Genomic DNA, 26,774 nt, shown 5'->3' on the forward strand with positions numbered 1-26,774 from the left:
TTTAAACACGTTCGCCCCCATTCTATCATAAAGTCATCATGATGTCGTTAGGGGACCATCCCTTGTCACAAGTAACATCCATTCTATTCCTTTGTGTCTGTTCCCGTTCTGACAGACGAAAGACTGCTTTTCTTTATGTAAAAAAAAATATGTCGATGGCCCTGGGAGATCCCCTCTAAAATAAAGGGTGGGGTGGGAGGTGGGAGAGTCTTCTCTTTTGTCTGAGCTCTTGGTTTGTCAAATTGTGTGTGTGGGGGGGGTGTGGGTGGCCAGATTGCCAATGGGGAGGGCCAAGGAAGGAATGGCAGGTACAGGAGAAGGCAAGATGGGTCTCCTGCACACCTTGATCTTGACCTTGGCTTTTTTCTGGAAGTTGGGAGGTCTCTGAGCAGATGTGCACTCTCCTTGGTCTCCCCATTAGGAGCTGGACCCTCTGAAGTGAACCCTTAAATGCTCCTCTTACCTGCTTAGCTCACTCCAGTAACTTGTCCAGAAAACACATATGGAAAGAGCCCAGCCTGGCTTGGGGAGATTAGAGAGCAGCGTATAAGGACGTAGGCTCTGAAACCAGCCCCAAGGGAAAATTTCAGCTCTACCCCTTTCCATGGGAGTTGGCCAGGTCACCTCTCTGAAACTCAGTAGAGTGGGTATGAAAAGCCTCTTCTCTGGTGGATAGAAAGGGCTTGGCACAGTCCCTTTCCCTCTCGAGACCCCCATGCTCACTGCTCTTAATGCCTCATGCATGTTTGGACATACATAAAGTGGATGGTTAAAAGAATTGGCTGTATCCCCTTTTGCTGGATCTGAAGATTAAACATTGCGGGTGGAAGGTGGGAGAAATGGGTGAGGGGGGATCTAAAGGTACAGACCCCCAGTTAGAAATCAGTCCCGGGGATGTAACAACAGTGTGGTGACTGTAATCAACCCTGTACTGTAAACTTAAAAGTTGCTAAGAGAGTAGATCTGAACATTTCTCACCACAAGAAAAACAATTGTAGCTATGACAGACATTAACTAGACTTATCAGGGGTGATCATTTTGCAACATATACACCTATCAAATCGTTATGTTCTACACCTAAAATGAATACTGTGCTCTCTGCCAAGTACATCTCAATTTAAAAAAAAGATTCAACATTTCGGGGCAATATGAGAAAAAGAAGATGCAATTACAAAATCAAAATCAGATACACCAGAAAACCTGCCTCTCAAACTTAGTAATGACTACTTTCTACATGCAGTCACTGAGCAAAATGATTTAGACCAAAAGTGCAAATCCTCACATGCCACCCAAAGGGCTGTTCATTCGCTTGTGTGTTGGCATGGCCCATGAGCTCAGAACAGTTTACATTTTTCTTTCTTTATCTCAGTAAGCTCTACCCCCAACAGAGGGCTTGAACTCGTGACCACAAGATCAAGAGTCCCATGCTCTACCCACTGAGCCAGCCAGGTGCCCCACAAAAGTTTACATTTTTAAAGGGTGTTAAAGCAAACAAAAATATGCAACAGAGACCGTCTGTGCCCCCAAAGCCTAAAATATTTACTACCCGACCCTTTACACGGAAAGCTTGCCAGCCCCTTCTTGAGACCTTCCTGTCACGTCTTACTGCTTAGACAAGAATATTTCTCCCAGTGCTTAAAAGCTGCAATGTGGGGTGCCTGGGTGGCTCAGTTGGTTAAGCGACTGCCTTCGGCTCAGGTCATGATCCTGGAGTCCCGGGATCGAGTCCCATATCGGGCTCCTTGCTCAGCAGGGGGTCTGCTTCTCCCTCTGACCCTCCCCCCTCTCATGTGCTCTCTCTCTCTCATTCTCTCTCAAATAAAATCTTTAAAATAAAATAAAATAAAATAAAAAGCTGCTGTCTCGCATCGGGTTCCCTGCTCAGCAGGGAGTCTGCTTCTCCCTCTGACCCTCCTCCTTCTCATGCTCTCTGTCTCTCATTCTCTCTGTCTCAAATAAATAAATAAAATCTTTAAAAAATAAAAATAAAAATAAAAAGCTGCAATGTGTTTCGCTGCAGTAACTAAACATCATGAAGTCACACATGTTACTAGGGCTAAGGGTGTGGGCACATCTCCAGCAGAGGGTAACAGTGTGGTTTTGGGGGGCAGGGAAGCAAATGCTTGGTGCTGGAGCAATGGGATAGACCAGTACAATGTCTGTCCCCAGCCAAGACACAGGCGTGAGAAGGGAGATTTGGGGTCTCCCTCCAGCCCCACTAGAGAACTGAAATGACCCTCTATGCTTTCTCATCAGCAAAGCAGGATGCTGTCACCTTCTCCCAGGGCCTCTGGGTTTGGACAAAGGTTTACAAACCTTTACAACCTGGGCACCTCCCCTGTTCTAGCTCTCAGTGTTCCTGAGTTTATACCCAAGCTCAATGTGACCAGATGTCCACACAGAGGACCTCAAATGGTCATGGCCACTTTATTCTTAATAGCCCCCAAACCCAAGTTTGTATCCAAAAGAGAGCAGATGAAAAAACTGGGAGAGACTCACATGGTGGAATATTATGCAGCAAAAACCATGAATAAGTTACTAATATTCACAATATGAAAACTAATAAAGAGGTGCCTAGCTGGCTGTCAGTGGAGCTGGGGTCTCTTGCTCTCGGGGTCATGAGTTCAAGCCCCACACTGGGTGTGCGGTCTACTTTAAATAACTAAAATATATTTTTAAAAATCAAGAAATACTTGTTTAAAAAGAAAAACCTTAAAGAGCGCCTGGGTGGCTCAGATGGTTGAGCATCTGCCTTTGGCTCAGGTCATGATCCCAGGGTCCTGGGATCGAGTCCCGCATCGGACTCCCTGCTCAGCCGGGAGCCTGCTTCTCCCTCTGCCTCTCTCTCTTATGAATAAATAAATAAAATCTTTTTTTTTTAAAGATTTTATTTATTTGAGAGCGAGAATGAGAGAGAGCATGAGAGGGAGGAGGGTCAGAGGGAGAAGCAGACTCCCCGCCGAGCAGGGAGCCCGACGCGGGACTCGATCCAGGGACTCCAGGATCATGACCTGAGCCGAAGGCAGTCGCTTAACCAACTGAGCCACCCAGGCGCCCCTAAATAAATAAAATCTTAAAAAAAAAAAAAAAAAAAAAAAACACCTTAAAAAAATTAATAAAGAGAAACCGCACTTAGAATGGAGTCAGAAAACCCAGAAAGGGGGAGCTCTCACACAGGAACTTCTGGCAGGAACAAGCCTACTTTACTACCCCAGCAGGAGCAAGGTTTTCTCCTGCCCAGCAACAGCCCAGCCAGCCAATGAGGAACCACCACCACTCAACCAATGAGGAACCACCACCACTCAGCCAATGAGGAACCACCACCACTCAACCAATGGGGAACCACCACCACTCAGCCAATGAGGAACCACCACCACTCAACCAATGGGGAACCACCACCACTCAGCCAATGAGGAACCACCACAACTCAATGAGAAGTCATCCTCTCCTCCAATGGACTTTCCTTCAAAGCAGTCCCTCCCAGCTTCCTCCTCCCCTTTGTTCTCTGGACTTGGCTATGATTTGCCATGTCTTGCCATCCCAAATTGCAATCCCTCTGTTATTCCTGAATTAGCTCGTTTTGCTGGTAAAATAACTGGCTGTTTCATTTTTTTAAGGTCCAGAGCAACATCATGGGTGAAACTCACAGGCGCCATATTGAGCAAAAGAAACCAGACCCAAGAGAACCCATACCCTGATTCCATGTCCGTGAAATTTCAAAACACAGGCTCAGCTATGGTGAGAAAAACCAGAAGAGAGTTGCCCAGGGGGCTCAGGGCATTCCAGGGGCTGGAAATGACATATACGTGGCTCAATCTGCATGTTGGCTACAGGGAGTACATATGGATGCGCAAGTCCGCTGAGCTGTCCGGTTAAGATTTACACTCTTTAGGGTCTATGATTTTATCCTTCAATACAAATTAAGAAAGAGAAAGTAACATGCGGAGGTGATGAGGGAAATGAGCCCTTTTGTTCACTTCCGGTGGAGTGTAACCAGGGAGTGCTAATTTGGAGAACAGTCGGGCAGTATTTAGTAAAAGTGAGAATGTATATTCTCCACGTCTGAGGAGAAGTCTGAGAAGTTCCCCTTCTCCACAGCCATCCTAGAGAAACGCTGTCCGCTAAGTCACCTAAGCCTATCATCAACCCCTGGAGAGAGTGCTGTTAGCATCTCCAGGTTACAAGGGAGGGAAACTGAGGCACGATTCAGCGGGCTCACCCTCGGTCCCACCTCACAGCTATAAGGTGTCAGAGTGAGGATTTGAACCCAGCACTCAGACATTCCCTGCGCGGTGTTCACAACCACCACCTTAGTGCTGGCCTCCTGAGATAGCTTTGTAATTGGCATTTTCAAATAAGTAGTTCACTATTTTCCCCACAGACCAAAGTGCTAACTTCTTAGGTATTAAAAAAAAAAAATTTTTGTGTCAAAACATAAGAGGAACATATATAAAGATCCTTTGGGGGGCGCCTGGGTGGCTCAGTTGTTGGGCGTCTGCCTTCGGCTCAGGTCATGATCCCAGGGTCCTGGGATGGAGCCCCGCATCGGCCTCCCTGCTCAGCGGGAAGCCTGCTTCTCCCTCTCCCACTCCCCTTGCTTGTGTTCCCTCTCTCGCTGTGTGTCTCTCTCAAATAAAGAAATAAAATCTTTAAAAAAAAAAAAAAGATCCTTTGGCATTCTATAAGGAGATGATCACTAAATTTTAATGTTTTACAGTATTTCCATAGAATGTGCCCTTAGATATTTGTACACAAAATCAATATTTTGATTTGAGAATACAAATACATGTTTAAGTTCAATGCTTATATATTACATATAATATTTGTCATCATGCTTGTCATCACTTTATTTTCCAAAATATTTAAGAGATACCAAATATTTCCAAAAGCTTAGAAATAATTTTAAAAAGAGAACAGGCAATTTTGATGAAGAGGATCAAAATTTTGGCATTATAACTGAAGATTTACCCACATTAGCATCCAAAATAAAACATTTTGTAAACTACCCAAGTAAAGAAATACCCTGGGATATCCTACAAATGTAAATATGCACTGAAAGAAATAGGGGCTACAAGGCTTCCATACTTTAGCCACCACGGGCACAAGGACATTAGGGCCATATAAACTGGTCAAAGATAAATCTGCCAAGCAGGTCTTTACCCTAAAGATAATGCGTATCTCAGAGATTTGAATTTCCATGTAAAAGACTTCACTGGGAAACTGCTTATAGATAGAGAAGATGATGTTAAGACGTGTTAAAGTTTTGATCTGTAGACTGTCCTTCAGAGAAAATTGAAACTACTCACTGTGTTGAAAGGACTCAAAGATTGGCAATACCTCTAACTTTGACTGCCTTTGAATGACTGAAACAAGATTTTCCAAGAACAGGAATCCACATCTGCAAAGACACAAGAATATTTGAGCTTGCCTGAGAAAACAAATTGGGTATATATGAACTTGAAGAAATGTAGGTCTGGATTAGGATTTTCCATTATTCACATATACCTTTATGTATATGAAGAGATTGGAGGGGCGCCTGGGTGGCTCAGTTGGTTAAGCGACTGCCTTCGGCTCAGGTCATGATCCTGGAGTCCCTGGATCGAGTCCTGCATCGGGCTCCCTGCTCGGCAGGAAGTCTGCTTCTCCCTCTGACCCTCCCCCCTCTCATGTGCTCTCTCTCTTGCTCTCTCTCTCATTCTCTCTCTCAAATAAACAAATAAATAAAATCTTTAAAAAAAAAAGAGATTGGAGAGTAGAAATTCATGAGTGTGTTATTTATTAAGCAACTAAATGTAATAGAAAATCTGTACAGTGGGAAATTTTGAAAATCTTGTTTGGTTGTAGATTTTATACATATTTTACTGTTGCTTCCTTTGTGTTGCTGAGTTTGTAAGACTTAACTTTATAAATTTGAACTAAATATAGTCTAACACACACACACACACACACACACACACACAAAATTCCCGGGGAATAGTGGAAGCAAGCAGCGTGTCCAATGACTGGGGACTCAGTAAGTTGTAATACAGCCATGCTTAGTGAGCCATCACAGGCAGTCAGATTTACTCATCTGCAGCTCAGGGTTTCCCCCAGAAGCCTGGATTCCCCCTCCACCTTACCTTCTCTGAGCCTCAGTATTCTCACCTATAAAATGGGCACATTCCAATCCCCCTGGGAGGGCTATTTTAAAACATGGATCAGATGACCACCAAGATGTGTTTGGTGTGGGGACAAGTACCTAATGAAACTCCAAAAGTTGGAGATGGTGGGACAAGGGCGGGGGACCCAAGAGGCATGGGAAGATGGGCTTAATGCCTTCTCCCTCCCTAGCTGCAGAGGCCCCAAAGGTAGGGACCACTTCCTTCTTCCTCCCCAATGGATCCCCAGAGCCTAGACGTGCCTGGCACACAGTAGGTACTCAATAAAATTTCTCTCCCACCAGAGACACACACTAAGTAAGGCACACTAGGTGGGGAGGAATTAGCATTAATCTAACTTCCATTTGATCCTCCTCTCATGACACTTTACACGAACTTCAGCCTGGGGTCCGTGGACCTCATGGGAACCTGATGATGGGATCCATGAAGTAATGGGGGGAAAAATCACGTCTTTATTTTCACTGACCGATACTTGCCATTTCCTCAATTATGAATGAAGGCACCAGCAGGACTTGTGACTTTGTCCCCAATAGAAACCCATAGATATTTTCATATTAGATTGCTTTGCTGCAAACAACTTGAAATACGGCAGACACCTGTGGTTATTAGATCTTGTCAGTTAAGATGGTGGGAAATAAAAAGGCGTAGCCCGAAGCCTTGTTTGTTTCAGTGTAGCTCTATTTCAAAAGGATTTTAGGGGCGCCTGGGTGGCTCAGTCGTTAAGCGTCTGCCTTCAGCTCAGGTCATGATCCCAGGGTCCTGGGATCGAGCCCCACATTGGGCTCCCTGATCCCCGGGAAGCTTGCTTCTCCCTCTCCCACTCCCCCTGCTCATGTTCCCTCTCTCACTGTGTCTCTCTCTGTCTAATAAATAAATAAAAATCTTTAAAAAAAAAAAAGAAAGAAAAAAGGATTTTAAAGTGATTATCTTACATGTGTTAAACACAATTTTTAAATTTGTGGTAAGATATACTTAACATGAAACTTACCACTTTAACCATCTCTAAGTGCACAGCTCCATGGCATGAAGCACACTCACACTGTCGTGCAGCCACCCCCACCCTCCGTCTCCAGAACTTTCCGTCTTCCCAAACTGAACCTCTGTCCCCATTCAGCACTAACTCCCCACCCCTCCCCCGGCCCCTGGCTCCCACCATCTACTTCCTTTTTCTACGAATTTGACTCTTCTAGGGACTTCCTATGAGTGGAATCAGACAGGATTTGTCCTTTTGTGTCTGCCTTATTTCACTGAGCATGATGTCCTCAGGATCCATCCAGGCTGTAGCAGATACTGATTTCCTTCTTTTTGAAGGCTGAATGATATTCCCACGTATGGATGGACCACCTTGTGTTTATAGTCATAATGGATCACTAAGTAGTTTTTTTTTTTTTTTTAAGATTTTATCTATTTGTTTGAGAGAGAGAGCACATGAGAGGGGGGGAGGGTCAGAGGGAGAAGCAGACTCCGCGCTAAGCAGGGAGCCCGATGCGGGACTCGATCCCGGGACTCCAGGATCATGACCTGAGCCGAAGGCAGTCGCTTAACCAACTGAGCCACCCAGGCGCCCCACTAAGTCGTTTTGGAAAAATATTTTAATAGATGTATTTCAACATAAGGAAGACTTCCTTGTAACTTCTTGTATTTTGTTTTACGCATCTACAGATGGTATTTTGAGAAGACGCTCTGAGCTTCTCCAAACTGAAAAAGAAACCCCGTCAAAGGCATTACGACTTTCATAGGCCCTTGTCCATTAAAATAAATAAACGAATAAAAATTATATTTACAACCCTGTTGGTATAAAGACTAATATAATCCAGGATGAACCATAGTCATTATTTTCTTTCTGATTTGAAAAGAAATGAAAACATTTTCGTGGGTCCCCAAAAGTATGGTGGTCCCACATCTTAACTATGACCAATGGACATGTGTGCACTGGGTTCAGGACCCCCAAAAGGTTAGGGTCCCTTATGAATTCTTAAATGTTATGTTTGCAGCATCACGATATGCCATCTCAGCTGCCCCTCTTCCAGGCACCTGGGGATCCCCAAACCCCCCCCAGGGTGGCGATTTCGGGTAGCCCTCCCCCAGTATTACCCTATCCCCCTGTTCTATTCCGGGGAGAGCATTATCACTAGCTGAGATGATCTAATTTTTAAATTGTAGTTACTCTCTCCCTAGACTGCGGGCGCCCCGAGGGCAAGGCTCTGTCCCTCTCGTGGTCCCCAGCGCCCGCGCGGGATGTGCCCAAAGTCGCCGAAGATGGCAGCCCTAGGGGGGCGCAGGGGGGCGCCCCGGGGACTTTCCCTGTCCCGCGAGGCAAGTGTGACCTCACCTTCCTGCCTCGCTCCCCGCGGGACGCGGAAGGGGCGGGCGGAGGCCGGGGGTGGAGCCGCCCGCGCGCCCTCCGCCCCCAGCCACCCGCGGGCACCGTCGCCAGGCCTCCCGGCCTCCAGCCCCCGCGCCGGCGATCGATGGAGCGGGACCCCAGGTAGGTGGCGAGGGGACCAGCGCCGGCTGGGTTGGGCTGGGGAGGCTGCGGCTCCTCCCTAGGGTTCGCGCCCAGCTGCTCCCCCCACCCCCCGCTCATGGTGCCCTCGCGCCCCTTGTTCGGTGCCCCCCTCAGCGCTCAGCTGCCCTCCCGGGTGGCCCTGGTCCTCCCCGACCCAGATTCCTCCTCACCCTCCTCGCCGTATTGCTCCCCAACACCCCAGATCTCTCCCCAACACACCGAATTCCTTCCCGACACCTCGAAGGCCACCCCACCCTCCCGATTCCTTCCCACCCTCCTGGGTCCCTCCCCAACACCCTAGTTCTTTCCGAACGCCACCGATTTCCCTCCAACTCCCCAGATTCTTCCCCACACTCAGAATTCCTCCCCGACATCCCGGATTTCTCCCTAACATCCGGTATCTCTCCCCAACCCTCCGGATTCCTCTCCAGTACCCCCCGCCCCCCCGTTACACACACACACGTTTCTGATTTCTTCCCAGACACACACACACACACAGGTTTCTGATTTCTTCTGTCCCAGCACCCAGTTCTTCCTGCCCCGCCTGCGCCGCCCCTCCCCCCAGCCCCTTCTGGGTCCCGAATCCACTTTTCCCAGGGGCTCCCGGGACCCCCCTCCCGCGGCAGGAGCGTGCTTCCCTGGGCTCGGGCCCCCAGCAGCGGAGATCCGAGAGTCTCCAGGCCCCACACCTCCACCCCTTCTGGTGGGGCTTGGGGTTGGTTGCTACCCGCCTAGGAACTTCTGCCGTCAGCACTCAGACCTGGAGATCCTCAGGGCACCCCTCCCATTTCTTCCCTCTCCCTGTGGCTGAAGTAGGAGGTTGGGGAGGGGGCTCTGCTGTGACGCCCAGGCAAGCTGGAGGTCAGGGCGTGGGTTCCGGCCTGTGGGGGTGGGCAGGTGGGTTCAGGGGGCTCCTGCCTGGGCCCCTGTTTCCTCCTCTGAATAGGGGCACGCATTCATCCTTCAGCAAACATTTATGAAGAACCAGGGGCAGAGTAGTGCCCCCACAGGGTCCTCAGTCAAGACAATAGGCAAAACCCCGTGAATGGTCACGGTGATGTGTGCCCGATGAAGAGAGTGGATATCCGACAGCTTCTCGGTTGGCCTGGCTTGAGGATTCCTCAGATCCAGGCACCGGAAGGGGCCCCACAGAGTCGGTACTTGGTGAATAAGAGCGGGGGCCCTGGAGCCAGGCTGCCTGGTTTAAATCCCTGCCCCCTTACTTTCCACCTGTGTGACCCAGGGCAAGTGGCTATACTTCTCTGTGCCTCCCTTTCTGATGTGCACAAAATAGTCCTAACTTCCAAGGTTGCCATGTGCTTCATCCGGTGCCCACTGCATAGTAGGTGCTCAGTAAACACGTAGTGAACAAATGTCCCTTTGGTCTCCTGCATATTTTTCAGGGACAGTCTGGCTATGTTTTGCCTTCTGTGTCTTGTAACATTTCTTAATCAGCCAAAAGGACTGAATGGCGCCTCGAGGCTGTGCCAGTCCTGGTGGGAGCAGATTAGACTTTTTGTCTTGCTGGGGAGAGGATTCAGCAGGAAACATTTACGGAGTGCTTACTGTGTGCCAGGTGCTGTTCTGTCCATTCATTGATTGATCCTGTCAAACTATTTATTAAGTGCCACCTGTGTGCCAGTCATTAATGCAGCTGTGAACAAGATAAATGAATATCCCTGTTTTAGCGGTGCTGACTCAGGTGGGAAGCGATGCATTCTCAACAAAGTAAGTTGGGAAACCTATAGTGTCAGGTAAGGAGAAGTTGGAAGGAGAAAAATAAAGCAAGGAGTGTGCAGGAATGGGCTTCAGTTTTAGGCAAGGTGGCCAAGGTTGACCTTGACGAGGAAGTGATATTTGAGCTGAGACCTAAAGGAGGCAAAGGAGCCAGGCATCTGGGGAAGGGTGCCCTAGGCTGAGGGAACAGTCAATGCAAAGGCCCTGAGGCAGGATCCAGTGTGGTGTATTTAAGGAGCAGTGTGGTTGGATGGGAGGGAGCAAGGGGGACTGGGAGGAGGTGAGGGCAGGGAGGGGACAGGGGCCCACAGGGAGGACCCATCAAATGAGTCATGTCTGAGACACCTCTGATTTCTCCCTCCTAATCACAAACCAGCTTTTCCACATTTTCTAAATCAAGTATTTGGGACCAAAGCCAAGGTGCCCTCCTTGCCTCCTCATGATCCTCTCCCTTTCTCCAAATTATCCACAAATCCAACTATTCCCCACCTTCCTTGAGATCCCCACCCGGTCCAGCCCCTGTCATTGCTTGCCTGAGCGGGTCCAGGTCCCAGGCTCCTGCCCCTGCTCCCAACTCTGTCCTCCCTGAAGCAGCCGCCAGAGGGCGCCCCTGAGCCGCTGAGTCAGGCCCCGCCCTCCTCTGCCCACAGCCCTCCAGGGCCCCCACCTCCCAGCTGGCCCCAAGGCCCACGGCACGACCTGCCCCCCTGTCCCTCTCTCCCCTTCGCTCACTTTGCTGCAGCCACACGGGCCTCCTCATCGTTCCTCCCACATGCCAGCCTGTCCTACCCCAGGACCTTTGCACGTGCTATTCCTGCTGCCTGAAACTTTCTTCCCCCAGATCTCACCTGAATCACTCTCATCCCTTCTTCAGGTCTCAGCTCCCATTCGCTTCCTCCCAGAGGCCTCCCTCGCTCCTCAGTAGACTTTCCCTGGTTCCTCACTACCACACCCTGTTTCATTTTCTTCATAAACTTCTCATTCTCTGCAGTGGATCAGTCTCTCATCTATTATCGGTTTTCCCCAACTGGACTATGAGCTCTGCGAGGGCAGGGGATCTGTGCATCTTGGGCTGCAACAGCACCTACAACAGGTCTTAGCACATAGTAGGTGCTCAACGAATATTTGCCCGATGCACGGAGAGACATTGGAGACTGTGGAAGAGGAGGAGAGGAGGGAATGGGCATGAGCCAGGTGTGGTTAAAAATGTTTTAAGAAGAGGAAGAGAAAAAAATAAGTTCTGCCAAGTTTTATTTATTTATTCTTATGCATTATTATGTTGTTATACTGAGTTCCTGCTCATGGGGAGGGCCACTTCCCGGTTCTGAGGAAACTGACATAAGTGGGCTCCACAAGAGGGCAGGTGGCAGAGCGAGGCCCCCACCCCTGTTGGTACTTTTGTCACAGGGCATCCACGCTGTGGGCTGCGCGGTGTACTCTGCCCTGGAGGCCGTGGAGGGTGGGGCAGAATGAGAGCCGGGTTTGTGGCAGGTAGGGGTGGGAGCTGGGCAGGGCAGGGTGGATGGAGAACACGCTGGGGGGCCGGTCCTGGGAGTCGGGCAAAGCTGGTGCTGCCACGGTCAGGGCTCAGGCAGGTGCGGGGGGAGGTGGAGAACGGTTGTGTGGCTTCCGATATTTTCTAGGAATGCAGGCGGGGGTGGTCCTGTCTTGCTTCTTCTGAGGCTGGCGCACAGGCTGAGCCTTCCCTGGAGGGCCTCCAAGTCTGGTGGCTGCTGGAAGGGGGCAGGAGTCATGCCCACAGAGCACCCATGGAGTGCCAGGCACCCCTCCAATGGTTGTACGTGTGTGAGCCTCTCCAACCCCTGCTGACGCTAGCAGATAGGGCTTCTCATTGCACCCATTTCAGAGATGAGAACACTGAGGCACCCGTGTGCACACGGCCTGCCCTTCTAGCTTGGGAGTGGTGGAGCTGAGATTGGAACCCCAAGGGCATTTTTTGCCTACCAACTGCTCTCTCTTGCCCTGGAGGTGACTCATTTCAGGTGGGCGTCACATGGATGAGGGGGACGTTGGCCCTCAGACAAGGACAGCCACTGCTATGTTCTCGCTGACTACATTGTTGCGGGTGGTGGAGTTGGAGAACTCTTTTAGAATTTTTTTCCTTTTATTTTTTTTAAAGACTTTATTTATTTATTTATTTGAGAGAGCAAAAGAGAGTATGAGCTGGGGGTGGGAGGGGCAGAGGGAGAGGGAGAAGCAGACTCCCCGCTGAGCAGAGAGCCCGATGCCAGGATCCATCCCCGGGATCCTGACCTAAGCTGAAGGCAGACTTCCAACCGACTGAGTCACCCAGGCGCCCTGAACTTTTTTCCTTTTAATTTATTGACGTATAACCTGAATTCAGAATAGGACACAAATCCAAAGTCGAACTTGATGACTTTTCAAAGCGAACGCAGCAGGAAACAGAATGTGGTGTCCAGCGCCCCCCCCCACCCCCGCCATCTCCCAGGTGCTACGCTTCTGCACATTTTATCCGCTGTGCCTTTTATCTGTTAAAATTTGGAGGGCACGTGCCAACACATCTGAGTTTTTCTCCTTTTAAGTTGTATACACAGCTGCTCCCAGGAGTCCTCGGGAAGTGGAAAGAACGGTTGATCTGGGACTCCTTGCTGTTGAAGGGGGATATCAGACCATATTCCAAGTAGCGACCTTGCTAATTTCAGAAAGACTTGACGGTTGGGCAGGAGTCGATCTTGAATGTCGTTTTTATCCCCTTACACAGCTGATGGGGAGCTCACATCATAGCTAGGAGGAGCTATGCGCCGTCTCTGAGTCTTATTGCTCACTTGCACCTAGATTAAGTGTGTCCTGCATTAGCCTGCGTCCCGCTCCCCAGGTAGCCGTGCTGCGTAGGAGCTCTGTGACCCTAGGCTACTTCCTGTGTCAAAGATGCTGATGATCCCAACCTTACTGGGTCGTGGTGCCAACGTCTAAACTCTTTGCTGCCCAAAAGAAACATAAAGTGTGGTGCTTATGCTATGTTACACTTCCTAGCAGTTACATTAACAAAAGGAAAAAGTGAAACAAGTCAAGTTCATTCTCTCAATACATTTTATCTCTCGCAATAGAGCCAACGTGTAACCGATATAAAACATTACTAATGAGGTATCTTACCTATCTTTCTGTGTGTGTTTGTGTGCTAATTCTTCAAAATCTGGTGTGTATTTTACCACGCTGTATTTTCATCAGTTTCAAAGCGAAATCGGGCCCTTCTAGAACAAGACTGTGTTTAACAGGGAGAGAATAGTTAATGCTGCCTCGGCTTATCAATTTCAATTTCGATGAATTAAAAATGAACCCAGTTTAAAATTCGGTTTCTCGGGGCGCCTGGGTGGCTCAGTCGTTAAGTGTCTGCCTTCAGCTCAGGTCCTGATCCCAGAGTCCTGGGATCGAGCCCCCGCCATCGGGCTCCCTGCTCAGGGAGGAAGCCTGCTTCTCCCTCTCCCACTCCCCCTGCTTGTGTTCCCTCTCTCGCTGTCTCTCTCTCTATCAAATAAATAAATAAAATATTTAAAAAAAAATTCAGTTTCTCCTTAGGAGGAGTGGCTACATTTTTAATGCTCAGTAGCCACATGGCGCTGCCTTAAAATGCAGACGGGACGGCTTACACACCAGAAATGTATTTTCTCAGGGCTCAGGAGGCTGGCAGTCTGAGATCGAGCCGTGGGCAGGTTTGGTTCCTTCCAAGGTGTCTCTCCTGGGCGTGTGGACGCTGGGTCCTCACGGGTCATGACTCCGTGCACGTCTGTGTCCTCCCCTCCTCTCCTTGCAAGGACACCAGTCACTCTGGATTAGGATCCACCCTAACGATATCATTTTAACTTCAGCACCCCTGTAAAGACTCTATTGCCAAATGCACGTCACATTCTGAGGTCCCGGGGGTTAGGGCTCCAACTGTGAATTCTTCAGGGGGACACAGTTCAGCCAGTAACAGCCCGTTATGCTTCACAGTAATTATATGGGCTTGAGAGAGAGGCTTTGGGTTGTGTGGTTACGTACATGGATGCCAAATAACTGTCACTTGCTGTGTCATCTTAGTCAAGCTTGCCCCTTCGAGTGGGGAAAAAATCAAGCCTGTTTCCTGTAAAGGTCCAGGAAGTGAATATTTTCAGCGTTGAGGGCGACACGGTTACCGCTGCGACCCCTCAGTAACGGACAGTGGCCATGCACTGCTGCGTGCCAAAAAATACGAAAACAGCCCAGTGACCTCTGTCCAAGGCAGTTATGCACAGTGTCCTGAGTGTCATTGTTCTCTGTTCTAGGCAGTTATGTGCAGTTGTGGTTTATTTATTTTTTTTAACTAATCTCTATACCCAACATGGGGCTTGAACTCACGACCATGAGATCAAGAGTCGCATGCTCTGTTAATAGAGCCAGCCGGGTGCCCCATCATCAAGCCAATCTTGATTAAAAAAAAAAAAAAACCTGCAGGAGGATAGGGAGTGAGTTGTGGGTTTACCTGGCAAAAGCGTTGCAGGCAGCAGGAACAGCCAGTACAAAGGTCCTGAGGTAGGACCGTGCCTGGCGAGTTTGAAGAACAGCAAGAAGACCAGTGGCCTAGAGTAAGTCCTCAATTAAGGGGATCCGCTAGGTTATATATTATAGATACGCATGCCCACGTTACTGCCCTATTATGTATATATTATATATACATATTATATATAAATATCATGCCCACTGGACTGTTAGCTCTAAGAGGAAAGAGTCTGTTTCTGTTTTCTTTCTCCGTCCTGGTATGTTCAATGGTCCCCAGTACTTGGCAGATGCTGGAAAATTGCTCCTTGAATGAATGTTTCCCTTCCTCCTTCTTACACGCTTCATTACTTATCACGCAACAAATATGTTTGGAGTTTTTACTCCACAGATTGCATATTGGCCCACCTTTTTTTTCTTCTTTTTTTTTAAGCTCACGAGGTCTCTTAAAAATATCTGAGGGGGCACCAGGTGGCACAGTTGATTGACCGTCTGACTCTTGGTTTCGGCTCAGGTTGTGATCTCAGGGTTGTGAGATCAAGCCCCGCGTGGGGCTCTGCACTCAGCGTGGAGTCTGCTTGAGGTTCTCTCTCCTTTCCCTCTGCCCCTCACCCTGCTCAGGCGCTCTCTCTTTCTCTCTCAAATAAATAAATAAATCTTTTTTAAAAAGTTATTTGCATTGGGCACCTGGATGGCTCCGTCATTAAGCGTCTGCCTTCAGCTCAGGTCATGATCCCAGGGTCCTGGGATCGAGTCCCACATCGGGCTCCCTGCTCTGCGGGAAGCCTGCTTCTCCCTCTCCCACTCCCCCTGCTTGTGTTCCCTCTCTGGCTGTCTCTCTGTTGAAAAATAAACAAAATCTTAAAAAGAAAAAAAGTTATTTGCATTGATTGCCAACTTGGCAAATTTAGCAGTTTCCTGAAACTCTGCATTTCTGGCTTCTCTTGAAGTATTAGCTGATGTGGTCCCGTGGAGTTGTTTTTCCTCAGGGCAATACACATAAGTCACAGCCACCACATTTAGACAGGTCTAAGGTGGTTCAAAATGTTCAGGTCCCACCTCCCTCCGTGTGAAAGCCCAAGTCCTCCCCCAATGGCCCACACAGCCCTGCAGGACCCACCGGGTCCCCTCCCTGCCCTCCCCTCCTCCCTCTCTCCCCTCACTCACTCAGCCAAGCGGGCATCCTCGCTGCTCCTCCATCACTCTGGGCTGGTCCTGCCCCAGGGCCTTTGCTCATGCTGTTCCCTCTGCCTGGAACTCTCTTCCCTCAGATGTCCCTCTGGGTCACATTTGTATGTCCTGTTGAAATCTCTCTTGTCATCAAGGCCTTCTTGAACCACGTTGTTTAAAACTGTGAACACCCCTGACTCTTGGGGTTCATGACCCTCCTTCCCTCCTCGTGTTTCTCCGTAACATTTATTCCCAGCTGATGGGAATGTGCTGTGAATGTCACTCATTTGTTGGTTGTCTGTCCTCCACAGGAGGAAGTCAGCTGCATTTGGTGGTGGTGGGGGGGTCTGTGCCATTTCACCCCCCACCAAGTCCTCATGTCAGCATCTCGGGCCACTTCTATTTCTGAAACAGCCAGACAGCCACTTGCCTCTCTACATCCTTCCCCCAAGTGCCACCCCCTCTGCTCCTTCTTGGCCACTTCTGCCCTGCTCCTGGGGTCAGCTCAGTCCTGTCCCCCTTGCACTTCTGCTCCCAGTGCTGGCTCTCCCCATGCTCTCTCTGGCCTGCATCTGACCTTCCTGGAATCTTTGACCTTGGCCCTGGTGCCCCAGTGACTCACATCTACTCAAAATGGATTTTTTTAGGGCGCCTGGGTGGCTCAGTTGGTTAAGCAACTGCCTTCGGCTCAGGTCATGATCCTGGAGTCCCGGAATCGAGTCCCGCATCGGGCTCCCTGCTCGGCAGGGAGTCTGCTTCTCCCTCTGACCCTCCTCCCTCTCATGCTCTCTGTCTCTCATTCTCTCTGTCTCAAATAAATAAATAAAATCTTAAAAAAAAAAAAAAGGATTTTAAAAAAAAAATCCTGAATCATTTTTGCCCTGAGGTCTGTGATTCATGGTCTGTGATCTATGAGTCAGCTTTTGCTCTAGACCAGGATCCTCAATGTCAGCACTGAGCAATATTTGGGGCTGGATCATTCTCTGTCGGGGGTGCTGTCCTAGGTACTGCTCAGGGGAGGGGGAGTGAGCAGTATCCTGGGTCCCATCTACTTGATGCCAGGCACACCTTTCCCTGCGGTCGTGACAACCATCGATGTCCCCAGACATTGCCAAGGGTAGGGGTGGTTGGTGGTCAGAGGTGTTCTTGGTTGAGAAGCACTGCTCTAGGCTCTGGGGGTGTCATTGTGGGCACTAGGGTGGACCAGACAGGAGTCCCAGCCCAGCTGAAGGACATATAAAGTGTTCTCAGTCTCCTGGAATGGATCTGAAATGGTGGTTTGTGTTTTTGTTTTTCTAAGTCTGAATATGATGTGCTTTGAGCACTGGGTGACCTCAGTTATGGGATTTGGAATACTCTCCCTAGCATCCTGTTGTGTGCCCTTGTGAAAGGCCTTTTTTTTTTAAGATTTTATTTGTTCATTTGAGGGACAGAGCGAGCGTGAGAGAGAGCACACGAGCAAGGGCAGAAAGAGAGGGAGAAGCAGGCTCCCCGCTGAGCAGGGAGCCTGACACGGGGCTTGATCCCAGGACCCTGGGATCATGACCTGAGCTGAAGGCAGACGCTTAACCGACTGAGCCACCCAGGCGCCCCGAAAGGCCTTTTTCTGTGCCTGTTTTTTTCATCCACAGCATTGGGAGGATATGAGTTCTAGCCTCATTCATTCATCCCACAAGGTTAGGTCCCCGCTCTGTGGTTCAGCAGCCCAGCAGGGTTAGGAGAGGCTCAGCCCCATCCATGGGTGCCAGGTGGCCAGGAGGCAGACAGCAAATGCAAAAAGTAACACACAAGAAAAGTTCACCCAGTGACACGCTGGGGGGAACAAGGTGACGTGGGAGAGACAGACTGGGAAGGACAGCGGGGTCGTGCAGGGCTGCAGAGATGGTGCCATTGTGCCTGAGAGCTGAATGATGAGACTAGCGTCCCTCAGGCAAAGGTCTGAGGAAGGAGCACTCCAAGCAGAGGGAACAGCACTTGCAAGGAGCCCGAGGTAGGAACCAGCTTGGCATTTGTTGAGACATGGAGAGCAAGGAATAGTCTCCAAATGGCTTGGCAGCACCATCAGGCCTGGAGCTGGCTCTCAGCAATGGTTAGTTCCTCATGCTAACATCACTACCTGCAGCAGCTAGGTAGGAAATGGACCCCAGGATGTCGTGGTTTAAAAACCACAAACATGTATCATCTCATACAGTTCCTGGGTGTCAGAATCTGGAGGAAGATGAGCTGGGTGGCTCTGGCTTGGAAGCTCTCTCGAGGTCGCTGTTAAGCTGCTGGCCGGCAGCTGCCTCATCTGAAGGCTTGACCGGGGCCGGAGTTGCCAGGAGTCCAGGATGTTCCCTCTACCTACTGACTTCTGGTCATCAGGCTCAGAACTTTCCCTATGTGAAGGCAGCACAATTCCCTGAAACAATCCCACAAGTGAGCTTATTATTATTCCCAATAGGCAGTATAGTTCTGTGGTTGGGCACTCAGCCTCCGGAGCCAGATTTCATGGGTTCAGATCCCAGCTCTGTCACCCACTGGCTGTGTGACTTTGGGCAAGTGACTTCCCTTTTCTGGCATGATTTTTGTCACATGCAAACGGGAAAAATAGTCGGGTCTACCTCTTGGGTGACACCAGGCAAGTGTTGGCTGCCCTCATCTTGCAGAGGAGGAAATGGAGGCGGGGGGAGGTGACACATCTTTCCCAAGGTCACCCTGATAGGTGGTGGTGGCACCGGAAAGTGGGTAGATGGGGGTGTCTGGGCCACCTCCCAGAGCTATCCCCTTTCTGGAGGTGACTGTGTCTCTCTTGCTTCACAGGTCTACTGCCGTGTCCCCCATGAGACTCGGTATGGTGAGCACGTAGGGGACTCTGAGCATGCAGGAAGGCAGGTGGTGTGGAACATGCCTCCACCACCCAGTGCTTCTGCTGCCCACGGCCGCACTCACCTATGCCCATGGCCTGCACGGGCCTGTCGCTCTCCGGTGCCTTTGACATTCTAGGTGCTGCAGGCCAGGACAAGCTCTTGCATCTTAAGCACAAGCTGAAGACCCTGCGCCCAGGCTGCCGGGGGGCGGACCTCCTGCATGCCATGGTGCTCCTGAAGCTGGGCCAGGAGACCGAGGCCAGGATCTCCCTGGAAGCGCTGAAGGCGGATGCGGTGGCCCGGCTTGTGGCCCGCCAGTGGGCCGGCATGGACAGCGCCGAGGCCCCAGAGGAGCCCCCAGACTTGTCCTGGGCAGTTGCCCGGGTATTCCACCTGCTCGCTGAGGAGAAGCTGTGCCCGGCCACTCTGCGGGACATGGCCTACCAGGCTGCCCTCCATACGTTCAGCTCCAGGAATGACCACCGGCTCGCAGAGCTCCAGGGAGAGGCCCAGGACCACTGTGGGTGGGGTATCATCGGGGACCCAGGGAGCTTCCAGCCCCTTCACTCTGATCTGGGCTGCCTGCCACCATCCTCAGTGTCACCCTCGGGCACCCGCAGCCTTCCCCAGCCCATCGAGCACCTTTCGGGCTGGAGCAGAGGGCGTTCCCTGAGATCCACCGGCAGCCCCGCCTCCCTGGCCAGCAATCTGGAAATCAGCCAGTCGCCCACCATGCCCTTTTTCAGCCACCACCGCAGCTACCACAGGCCCAGCAAGCTGTGTGACGAGCCCCAGGCCAGCCCGGTGCCCGAGCCTGCCCCCATGGGCTGCCAGGAGCCTGAGGAGGTGAGCTGGCCACCCTCGGAAGAGACTGTCAGCCCCGCATCGATGGAGACGGCCAGCCCCCCACTGGGGGAGACTGTCAGCCCCTCATCAGGAGAGGTGGTTAGCCCCTCATCCGGGGAGAGTGCCAGTCCCCCATTGGGGGAGGCTGCGGGTCCCCCATCGGGGGAGACTGCCAGCCCCTCATCGGAGGAGGCTGCCGGTCCCCCATCGCGGGAGGCTGCGGGTCCCCCATCGGGGGAGACTGCCAGCCCCTCATCGGGGGAGACTGCCAGCTCCCGGATGCTACCAAACAGCTCAGCCCCTAGGCTTACTGAGCTGGTCCCAGATGCAAGCCCTGGCCAGCCCGACTCCCCCAAAGCTCTGGAAATCAGCACCTACTACCCGGTGGAGTGCACAGAAGCATTGGCAGCCCCCAAATCTCTCCCCTCGCCCTCCAGAAACACTTGCCCTGACAAGGACCGGCCCCCACTCCCACTTCCTGTAGAAGATACCGCTTCCCAGGTGGCCAGCTCATGCCCACCTGCGCCCTCAGCCCTAAGGACGTCCCCTCCCTGCCCTTCATCATCGACCTCTTCTTCCACTGGCCTGGCCTCCTCCAGCCCGTGCCCCCCTTCTCCCGAGTTGGAGTCAGAGCAGAAATTCTATAACTTTGTGATCCTGCACGTTGCGGCGGATGAACACATTGCCCTGCGAGTCCGGGAGAGGCTCGAGGCCCTGGGGGTCCCTGATGGGGCCACCTTCTGTGAGGATTTCCAGGTGCCCGGGCGGGGCGAGCTGCACTGCCTGCAAGACGCCATCGAACACTCGGCCTTCACCATCCTGCTGCTCACCCCCAACTTCGACTGCCACCTGGGCCAGCACCAGGCGGGCCATTCGCTGATGAGCAGCCTCACGCGGCCCGGGTGGCAAGACTGCGTGATCCCCTTCCTGCCCCTGGAGAGCTCCCAGGCCCAGCTCAGCCCCCACACGTCCAGCCTGCTCGTCGGCCTGGTGTGGCTGGACGAGCACTCCCGGATCTTCGCCAGGAGGGTGGCCAACACCTTCAAGCCGCAGACACTACGAGCCCGCAAGGCGCGCTGGAGGAAGGAACAGGACGTGCGGGCCCTGCAAGAGCAGCGCCGGCGCCTGGAGGGCGAGCAGCGGCAGGTAGCAGCACTGAACGCCGCCTACTCGGCCTACGTCCAGAGCTGCTTGTCCTGGCAGGCGCAGATGGAGACGCTCCGGGCGGCCTTCGGGAGCCACATGCCACTTGGGACTCCGGTGCCCCCCGGGGGCCCGGGGCCTCTGGGCGCCGCCCCGCCCTTTCCCTCCCGGCCGGGCCATCAGCCGGCCGCTGAGCCTCCGTGGCCGGCCGGCTCGCCCGCGGCCGCCTTCCCGCCGCCCCCCGCCTTCCCGCCGCCCGGCCCGGCGCCCCCTCAGAGCCCCGGGCTGCAGCCCCTCATCATCCACCACGCCCAGATGGTGCAGCTGGGCCTCAACAACCACATGTGGAACCAGAGAGGGACCCAGGCGCCCGAGGACAAGACGCAAGGAGCAGAGTGACCGCGTGGCTGGGCCCGAGGACCCGGACCTTGGCGACGCCCCCCACCGTTTCCGGGGGCGGGGGGTGGGGGCAGAGGAGCGTGACGTCATCGGCCGCTCTCCGGAAACTGCGAAATGGGCCCTGACGACTTCCTGGCGCGCAGGGTGGCCAGAATTGGATGTGGCATTTACAAATTCTCACCCGGGTGGTGGGGGGGGGAGTGGGCTGGGGGATGTGGGCACCGTGTTTTAACTATAATAAATATTTATTGAACGTTTCTGCGGTGCCGTTCTCCTCTGGGAGACTTCAACTGTTCCCCAAAAGGGAACCAGGAGGGAGGAGCTCGCTTCTCCCCGTGTAAGGCAGGGACCGAACGTCGTGCGCAGTTTCTCGCATTTCATTGGCCAGAGCCTAGTCACGTGGTCCCTCGGCTGCAAGGGACGTTGGGAAATGTAGTCTTCTGTTGGGCCGTGGGCTTTGCTAAAAGTTTTGGTTCTAATACCAGAGAACATGGAGAGAAAAGACACCGGGGGACACTTAGCACTTACTGCTGTAGCCCCTCCTTTTTTTTTTTTTTGCCAAAGGTTCCTGCCTTGATGTGTCGTGTCCCCCACTCCCCACCTTGCTGGGCTCAGATCCGACCATGTGATCTTAGGCAAGGGCCTTCGGCTCTCTGAGCCTCGAGTTCTCATCTGAGAAGTGGGTTTGATGTTTCAAGGTTGTCAGCAGATCCTGTGTTGAGACACTGAACCTCGCAGTGTAAGTGCTCATTAACCGCCAGCTGGAGAGGAGGGGATTAATCTTTTTTCAGGGTCACAGACCTTTGAGAAAGGATAGAATTAACACTTGTTGGGCACTCACATTTACGGATTGTGCAGGCTTTGAAGATCTAAACGTATTCGATTTTATTTTTATTTTTAAAAGTAATCTCTGTGCCCAAGGTGGGGCTCGAACTCAGGACCCTGAGATCAAGGGTCACACGCTCCACCCACTGAGTCAGCCTGGCGCTCCTGAACCTATTTTAATCCCCAAAGTTGACCTCCCTCAGAGTAGAAGCTTATATTGTTGGGCTCATTTTACAGAGAGGGAAAACAGGCTCAAAGGGGTGAATCTGGGTCCGCACGGTCACACGGGTCAGAAGTGGAGGAATTATAATTTCCAAGGGAGGGAGCGCCGCAAGGCAAGGGCGAACTCCAGCCGGAGGAGCCAGGAAGCTGCCAGCCCCTCCCACCTAACAGCCTGGCTCAAACATTAACTTTGCAAGCCCTCTCCTCCGTTTCCTGGGGCCCCGGAGGGCGGGCCTGGCTGAGTCACCCAGGCCGTCAGATACCACTGGTTATTTTAGTCGCTGACTCAGATTTTGTTGGGGCTCAGCTTCCTGGAGCCTCCGCAGCCCTGAAGTGAAACCTGGGGAGGAGCCCAGGAGACCAGCTTCCAGGGTGGGCCGAGGTGGGCTGGGTTCGTGGACAGACGGTTTCTGATCATGGAGGCGAGAGCTGGCTGCAAATAACTGGACGATTGCGATGAACGGGCCATTCGTTCGTGTGAACATTTATTGAGCGCCTACTGTGTACCCAGTTTGTCCCAGGCACTGCAGTGCCCTAGGAGCAAAGGCAGTCGCAATCTATCCCTTGCTCTCCTTTCAGTCGGAGGCGGAGGAGAGGGGACAGCGAATGAGTCATCACAGGAAGAAGTGAGATAATTTCAGAAAGTGAAGGGCTATCAGAAGAAATGAACAGTGAGATGGGGGTGTCCCAGGGGGGAAAACTTTGGCCCAAGTGGCCAGGGAAGGCCTCTCTGAGGGGGTGATGTTAGAGCCAAGACCCGTAGGAAGAGGAGCCGGCCAGGATGAGAAGAGCTTGAGGACTGGGGTGATTTTCTGGGCAGAGGAAACAGCTCGTGGGCAAAGGTCCTGGGGCAGAGCCCTACCTGGCATGTTGGAGGAACAGCAAGGATGCCTGTGTGACTGGAGCAGAATGAGAGAAGGGGAGGGAGGGAGGAGGGGAGGGCAAGGAGGGGTCGGTAGCAGGCTCCTGCTGGGCCCTGGGGGCTTCGGGGAGGACTTGGACTTTTCCCTCAGGGAGGTGGGAGTCCTGGAAGGCCTTGGGCAGAGGAGGGCAGGACCTGACTCGAGTGCTCACAGGCGCCCTCTGGTGGCTGCTCTGGGAAGGACAGGTCAGGAAGTGGGGGGGGGGGGGGCAGGGCGCAGCGCTGAACCTGGGACCAGAGCAGTGGCAACAGAGCAGATCCAGTCCAGCCGTGATGGGGACTGGACCCAGGTGGAGGCAGAGGAGGTACAAGTGGGCACATTCAGAGCGTGAGTCTTTATTTCATCCCTGAGACATTGTGAGACTTGGGACAAGTCACAGCCCTTTCCTGGACCTCATCTTTCCCATCGGTCCTAGTGACTTCAGGTCTGGAGCTCCAATACTTCGCACGTCCCCGTGTCACTCCAGCATACTTAAAGGACAAGCATTTTGAAAGCCCTGGGCCGAGGCTTTTACATGCTGGCTGAACTTATTTCATCCTCCCAGCAGCCCAGGAGCTGGAGACTATCCTTGTCCCCAGTTTACAGATGAGGACACTAAGGCCCAGAGAGGGGAAGTCACTTATCCAAGGTCACACAGCACGCAGTAGCCTTTGGGGGCTGAAGAAGGAGCCAGGTGTCTCTACTGGGTTCCAGCCCATACGGAGATCATGAGACTGCTCGTTCATTACATCTATTGTTTTTTGTTTTTGTTTTTGTTTCTTATTCTGTGAAATAGTCTTATTCCTTTCCTGGCTCCTGGATCTGTCTGGGGCACTGTAGTGTCTTCAGCGCCCAGGGTAGTTGCTCAGGAAGTGAATCCTTTTGAGGAACAATATGTGGAGCACCTGCTGTGTGCAGGTCCGTCTGGGGCGCTATCCCTGCCCCCTATGGAATTCCCTGGGCAGTGGGTGGAGAGGATGTGATTCATCCATCTACTTATCCACCCACATTTATTGAGCTCCTACTGGGTGCAGGCACCTGTGGGCACAGGGGCAATTGAGTGGTCACCATACCCCCAAGGTGACCTGAGACAACACTGTCCTGTTCTCTCAGGGCTCACGGTCAGCTGCCAGAGACAGAGACAGTGACCAGGGGAATCAGGCCTGTGATGGAGAAGTGTAGGGAGCTGCGGCGGCCCAAAGGGGACTGCTGACCAGCCTGGGGGGATTCAGAGAAGATTCTGGAAGGAGGAAGCAAGCTGAGACTTGAGGCGTATGGTGGAATGAGCCATGGGCTGGGAAGAGAGCTCCCGGAGGTGCACAGAGCACCGGCAAAGGCCCGGAGGCGAGAGTGTGAGCTTGGACAGCTCCAGACAGAGCAGCGCTTCGCCAGAGCTGGGGGCTCAGCCACACGTCCTGCTGCCCTGGCGCCCCCTGGTGGCCGCCACCGCTCCAAGGCCAGTGCGCCCCCAGTGGCCACCAGGCCTGGGGTGTTTCCTGGGAAACCCCCTATTCCCACTAGGACAAACAGCCTTAAGGAAAAATAGTGGGGAATTTTTTTGAAAATTTCCCCTTCTTTAAGAACTCTGAAACATGCATCAATAACAGATGATTTGTCCCTGCTAGCAATGATGTCTTTCTGAGATGATTAGATCTTGTACAAATGTCCTCCCGCTCTCTGGGCCCAGAGACGGCAATGCATTGCCCAGTGTCACCCAGTGCATGCGTGGCTGCCACCGAGCCTGGGCAGAACTTGAGGGACTTTGAATCTTGCAAATCTTCTGCATCTCCGGCGCAATCTGGGTGGTCCACCAGAGGTCCACCTCCTCTGCCCTCCGTCCTCCAGGGCTCCCACCTCCCTGGAGGTACAAACCCGGGTCCTCCCCGCCGCCCCCAAGGCGCAGCGCGACCTGCCCTCCCCTCCTCTCCCTCTCCCCCCCCCATCTAGTCTGTACGAGCCACACGGCCTTCAACACACAGATGTGGTCCTGCCCTAGGACCTTTACACAGCTGTTCCCTCGCCTTGGAATGCCCTTCCTCCAGACGCCAACATAGCCCCCTCCTCACCTCCTCCAGATTTTTGCCCAAATGTCATCCTCTCAATGGAGATTTCTCTGATCACCCCACTTAAAATCATTTACAACCTCATCCACCCTCCCCACCCCGTTCTATTGTTCCCTAATGCTTAGCACTTTTAGACAAAAATAGTAAGTCACTTATTCACTGAGCACATTGTTTATCATCTGCCTTCCCAAGAGGATGGGAATTTTATCTGTTGATTTCACTGCTGGACCCCAGTACCTGGCACATAGCAGGTGCTTAATAAATGACTTTGAATTAATGGGCACATCTTTTTATCTTTAAAATAACCTCTTTGTGGGGCGCCTGGGTGGCTCAGTCAGTTTGGCATCTGCCTTCGGCTCAGGTCATGATCTCAGGGTCCTGGGATCGAGCCCCACGTCAGGCTCCCTGGAAGAGTCTGCTTGTCCCTCTCTCCCTGCCCCCACTCGTGCTCTCTCTCTCTCTCTCTCAAATAAATAAATAAAATATTAAAAAAAAATAACCTCTTTGTTCTGTTTCCCTCCTGCCTGCTGGTGAATGTCCTGTCCATTCGTTTTGTCATCCGTTCACCGAATGGTATGTATTGAGCACCTAGTGTATGCCAGGGATGGTTTCAGATTTGGTGGACAGTGTTGACTAAAGCAGACCCTGTTGTTGCCCTCACGGGGCTCATAGCTCTGTGGGGGAGACAGACACACCACTAGGTGGTTGCAGCCGGGGTGGTCCTGGGTGTGATGGGGGGATGCAGAGGCCACTGTGGGGGCCCTGGGTCTGGGGGCAGTCATGGGAGGCTTCCTGCTGCAGGTGGAAGGTACAGCTCATGCAAAGACCCCATGGCGGGAGGTAGCTTGGCACCCCTGAAGGATGGGGAGGAGCCAGTGTGGTCGACTTGAGTACCTGTGTCATGAATGTGCCTCCCTCCACCTTCCTCCAGAACAGGATGCAGCCTTTATTTGTGGAGACCCAGAAGGTGCTGCAGTGAGTACTCTGTGCCACCAGGGGTCGCCATGGGACAGAGATTCGAGCTTCTCCCCTGCCTGGGGCTGGAGAGAGGCTGGAGGAGCAGAGAACCCGCAGAGAGTGCCAAGTTCCAGGTCGTACCAGCAGCCCCCTTTCCCCGCTTAGAGCCTCTGTAAATAACAACCACCACCGTATAAATATCCCCACTAACTGGGGCTTTGGAAATTGTCCAGTATAATGCTGTTGGGGACCACAGCCCAGAGAGGGCAGACACCTGCTTTAATTTCTTTTTTTTTTAAGATTTTATTTATTTATTTTAGAGACAGAGCACAAGAGGGGGCAGCGGGAGAGGGAGAAGCAGACTCCCTGCCGAGCAGGGAGCCCGATGCGGGACTCGATCCTGGGACTCCAGGATCATGACCTGAGCCGAAGGCAGCCGCTTAACCAACTGAGCCACCCAGGCGCCCCGACACCTGCTTTAAGTTACACAGCAAGTTCCA

The 26,774-nt window shown here is 52.3% G+C and overlaps 1 protein-coding gene and 1 long non-coding RNA gene across 3 annotated transcripts; one reads left to right on the forward strand and one right to left on the reverse strand.

The window, feature by feature from the left end:
• Positions 1–8,495: 8,495 nt before the first annotated feature.
• On the forward strand, positions 8,496–25,780 carry TICAM1 (TIR domain containing adaptor molecule 1). Of its 2 annotated transcripts, none has more exons than XM_045863275.3 (2): positions 8,496–8,646; positions 18,871–25,780. In XM_045863275.3, the coding sequence occupies exon 2, from the start codon at positions 19,002–19,004 to the stop codon at positions 21,303–21,305; it is 2,304 nt and encodes a 767-aa protein (XP_045719231.1). In that variant the 5' UTR covers positions 8,496–8,646; positions 18,871–19,001; the 3' UTR covers positions 21,306–25,780. The 2 variants fall into 2 exon arrangements, with proteins under 2 accessions (XP_045719231.1, XP_064428991.1); XM_064572921.1 differs by lacking the exon at positions 8,496–8,646 and adding an exon at positions 9,566–10,421.
• LOC135361798 (uncharacterized) lies at positions 11,651–16,863 on the reverse strand. The gene is made up of 3 exons (XR_010405800.1): positions 16,691–16,863; positions 16,066–16,197; positions 11,651–12,137 (listed from the first exon to the last, which is right to left on the reverse strand). It is a non-coding gene; the product is annotated as an uncharacterized LOC135361798 (long non-coding RNA).
• Positions 25,781–26,774: the final 994 nt, after the last annotated feature.

This window comes from Mirounga angustirostris, unplaced genomic scaffold, assembly GCF_029215605.1.
Source record: "Mirounga angustirostris isolate CCGP_5_RB_7025 unplaced genomic scaffold, mMirAng1.0.hap1 SCAF_1, whole genome shotgun sequence".
NCBI lineage: Eukaryota > Metazoa > Chordata > Mammalia > Carnivora > Phocidae > Mirounga > Mirounga angustirostris.

Excerpts from the sequence above, each read along its gene's own strand:
- TICAM1 (XM_045863275.3), top strand. The coding sequence starts at position 19,002 with ATGCCCATGGCCTGCACGGGCCTGTCGCTCTCCGGTGCCTTTGACATT.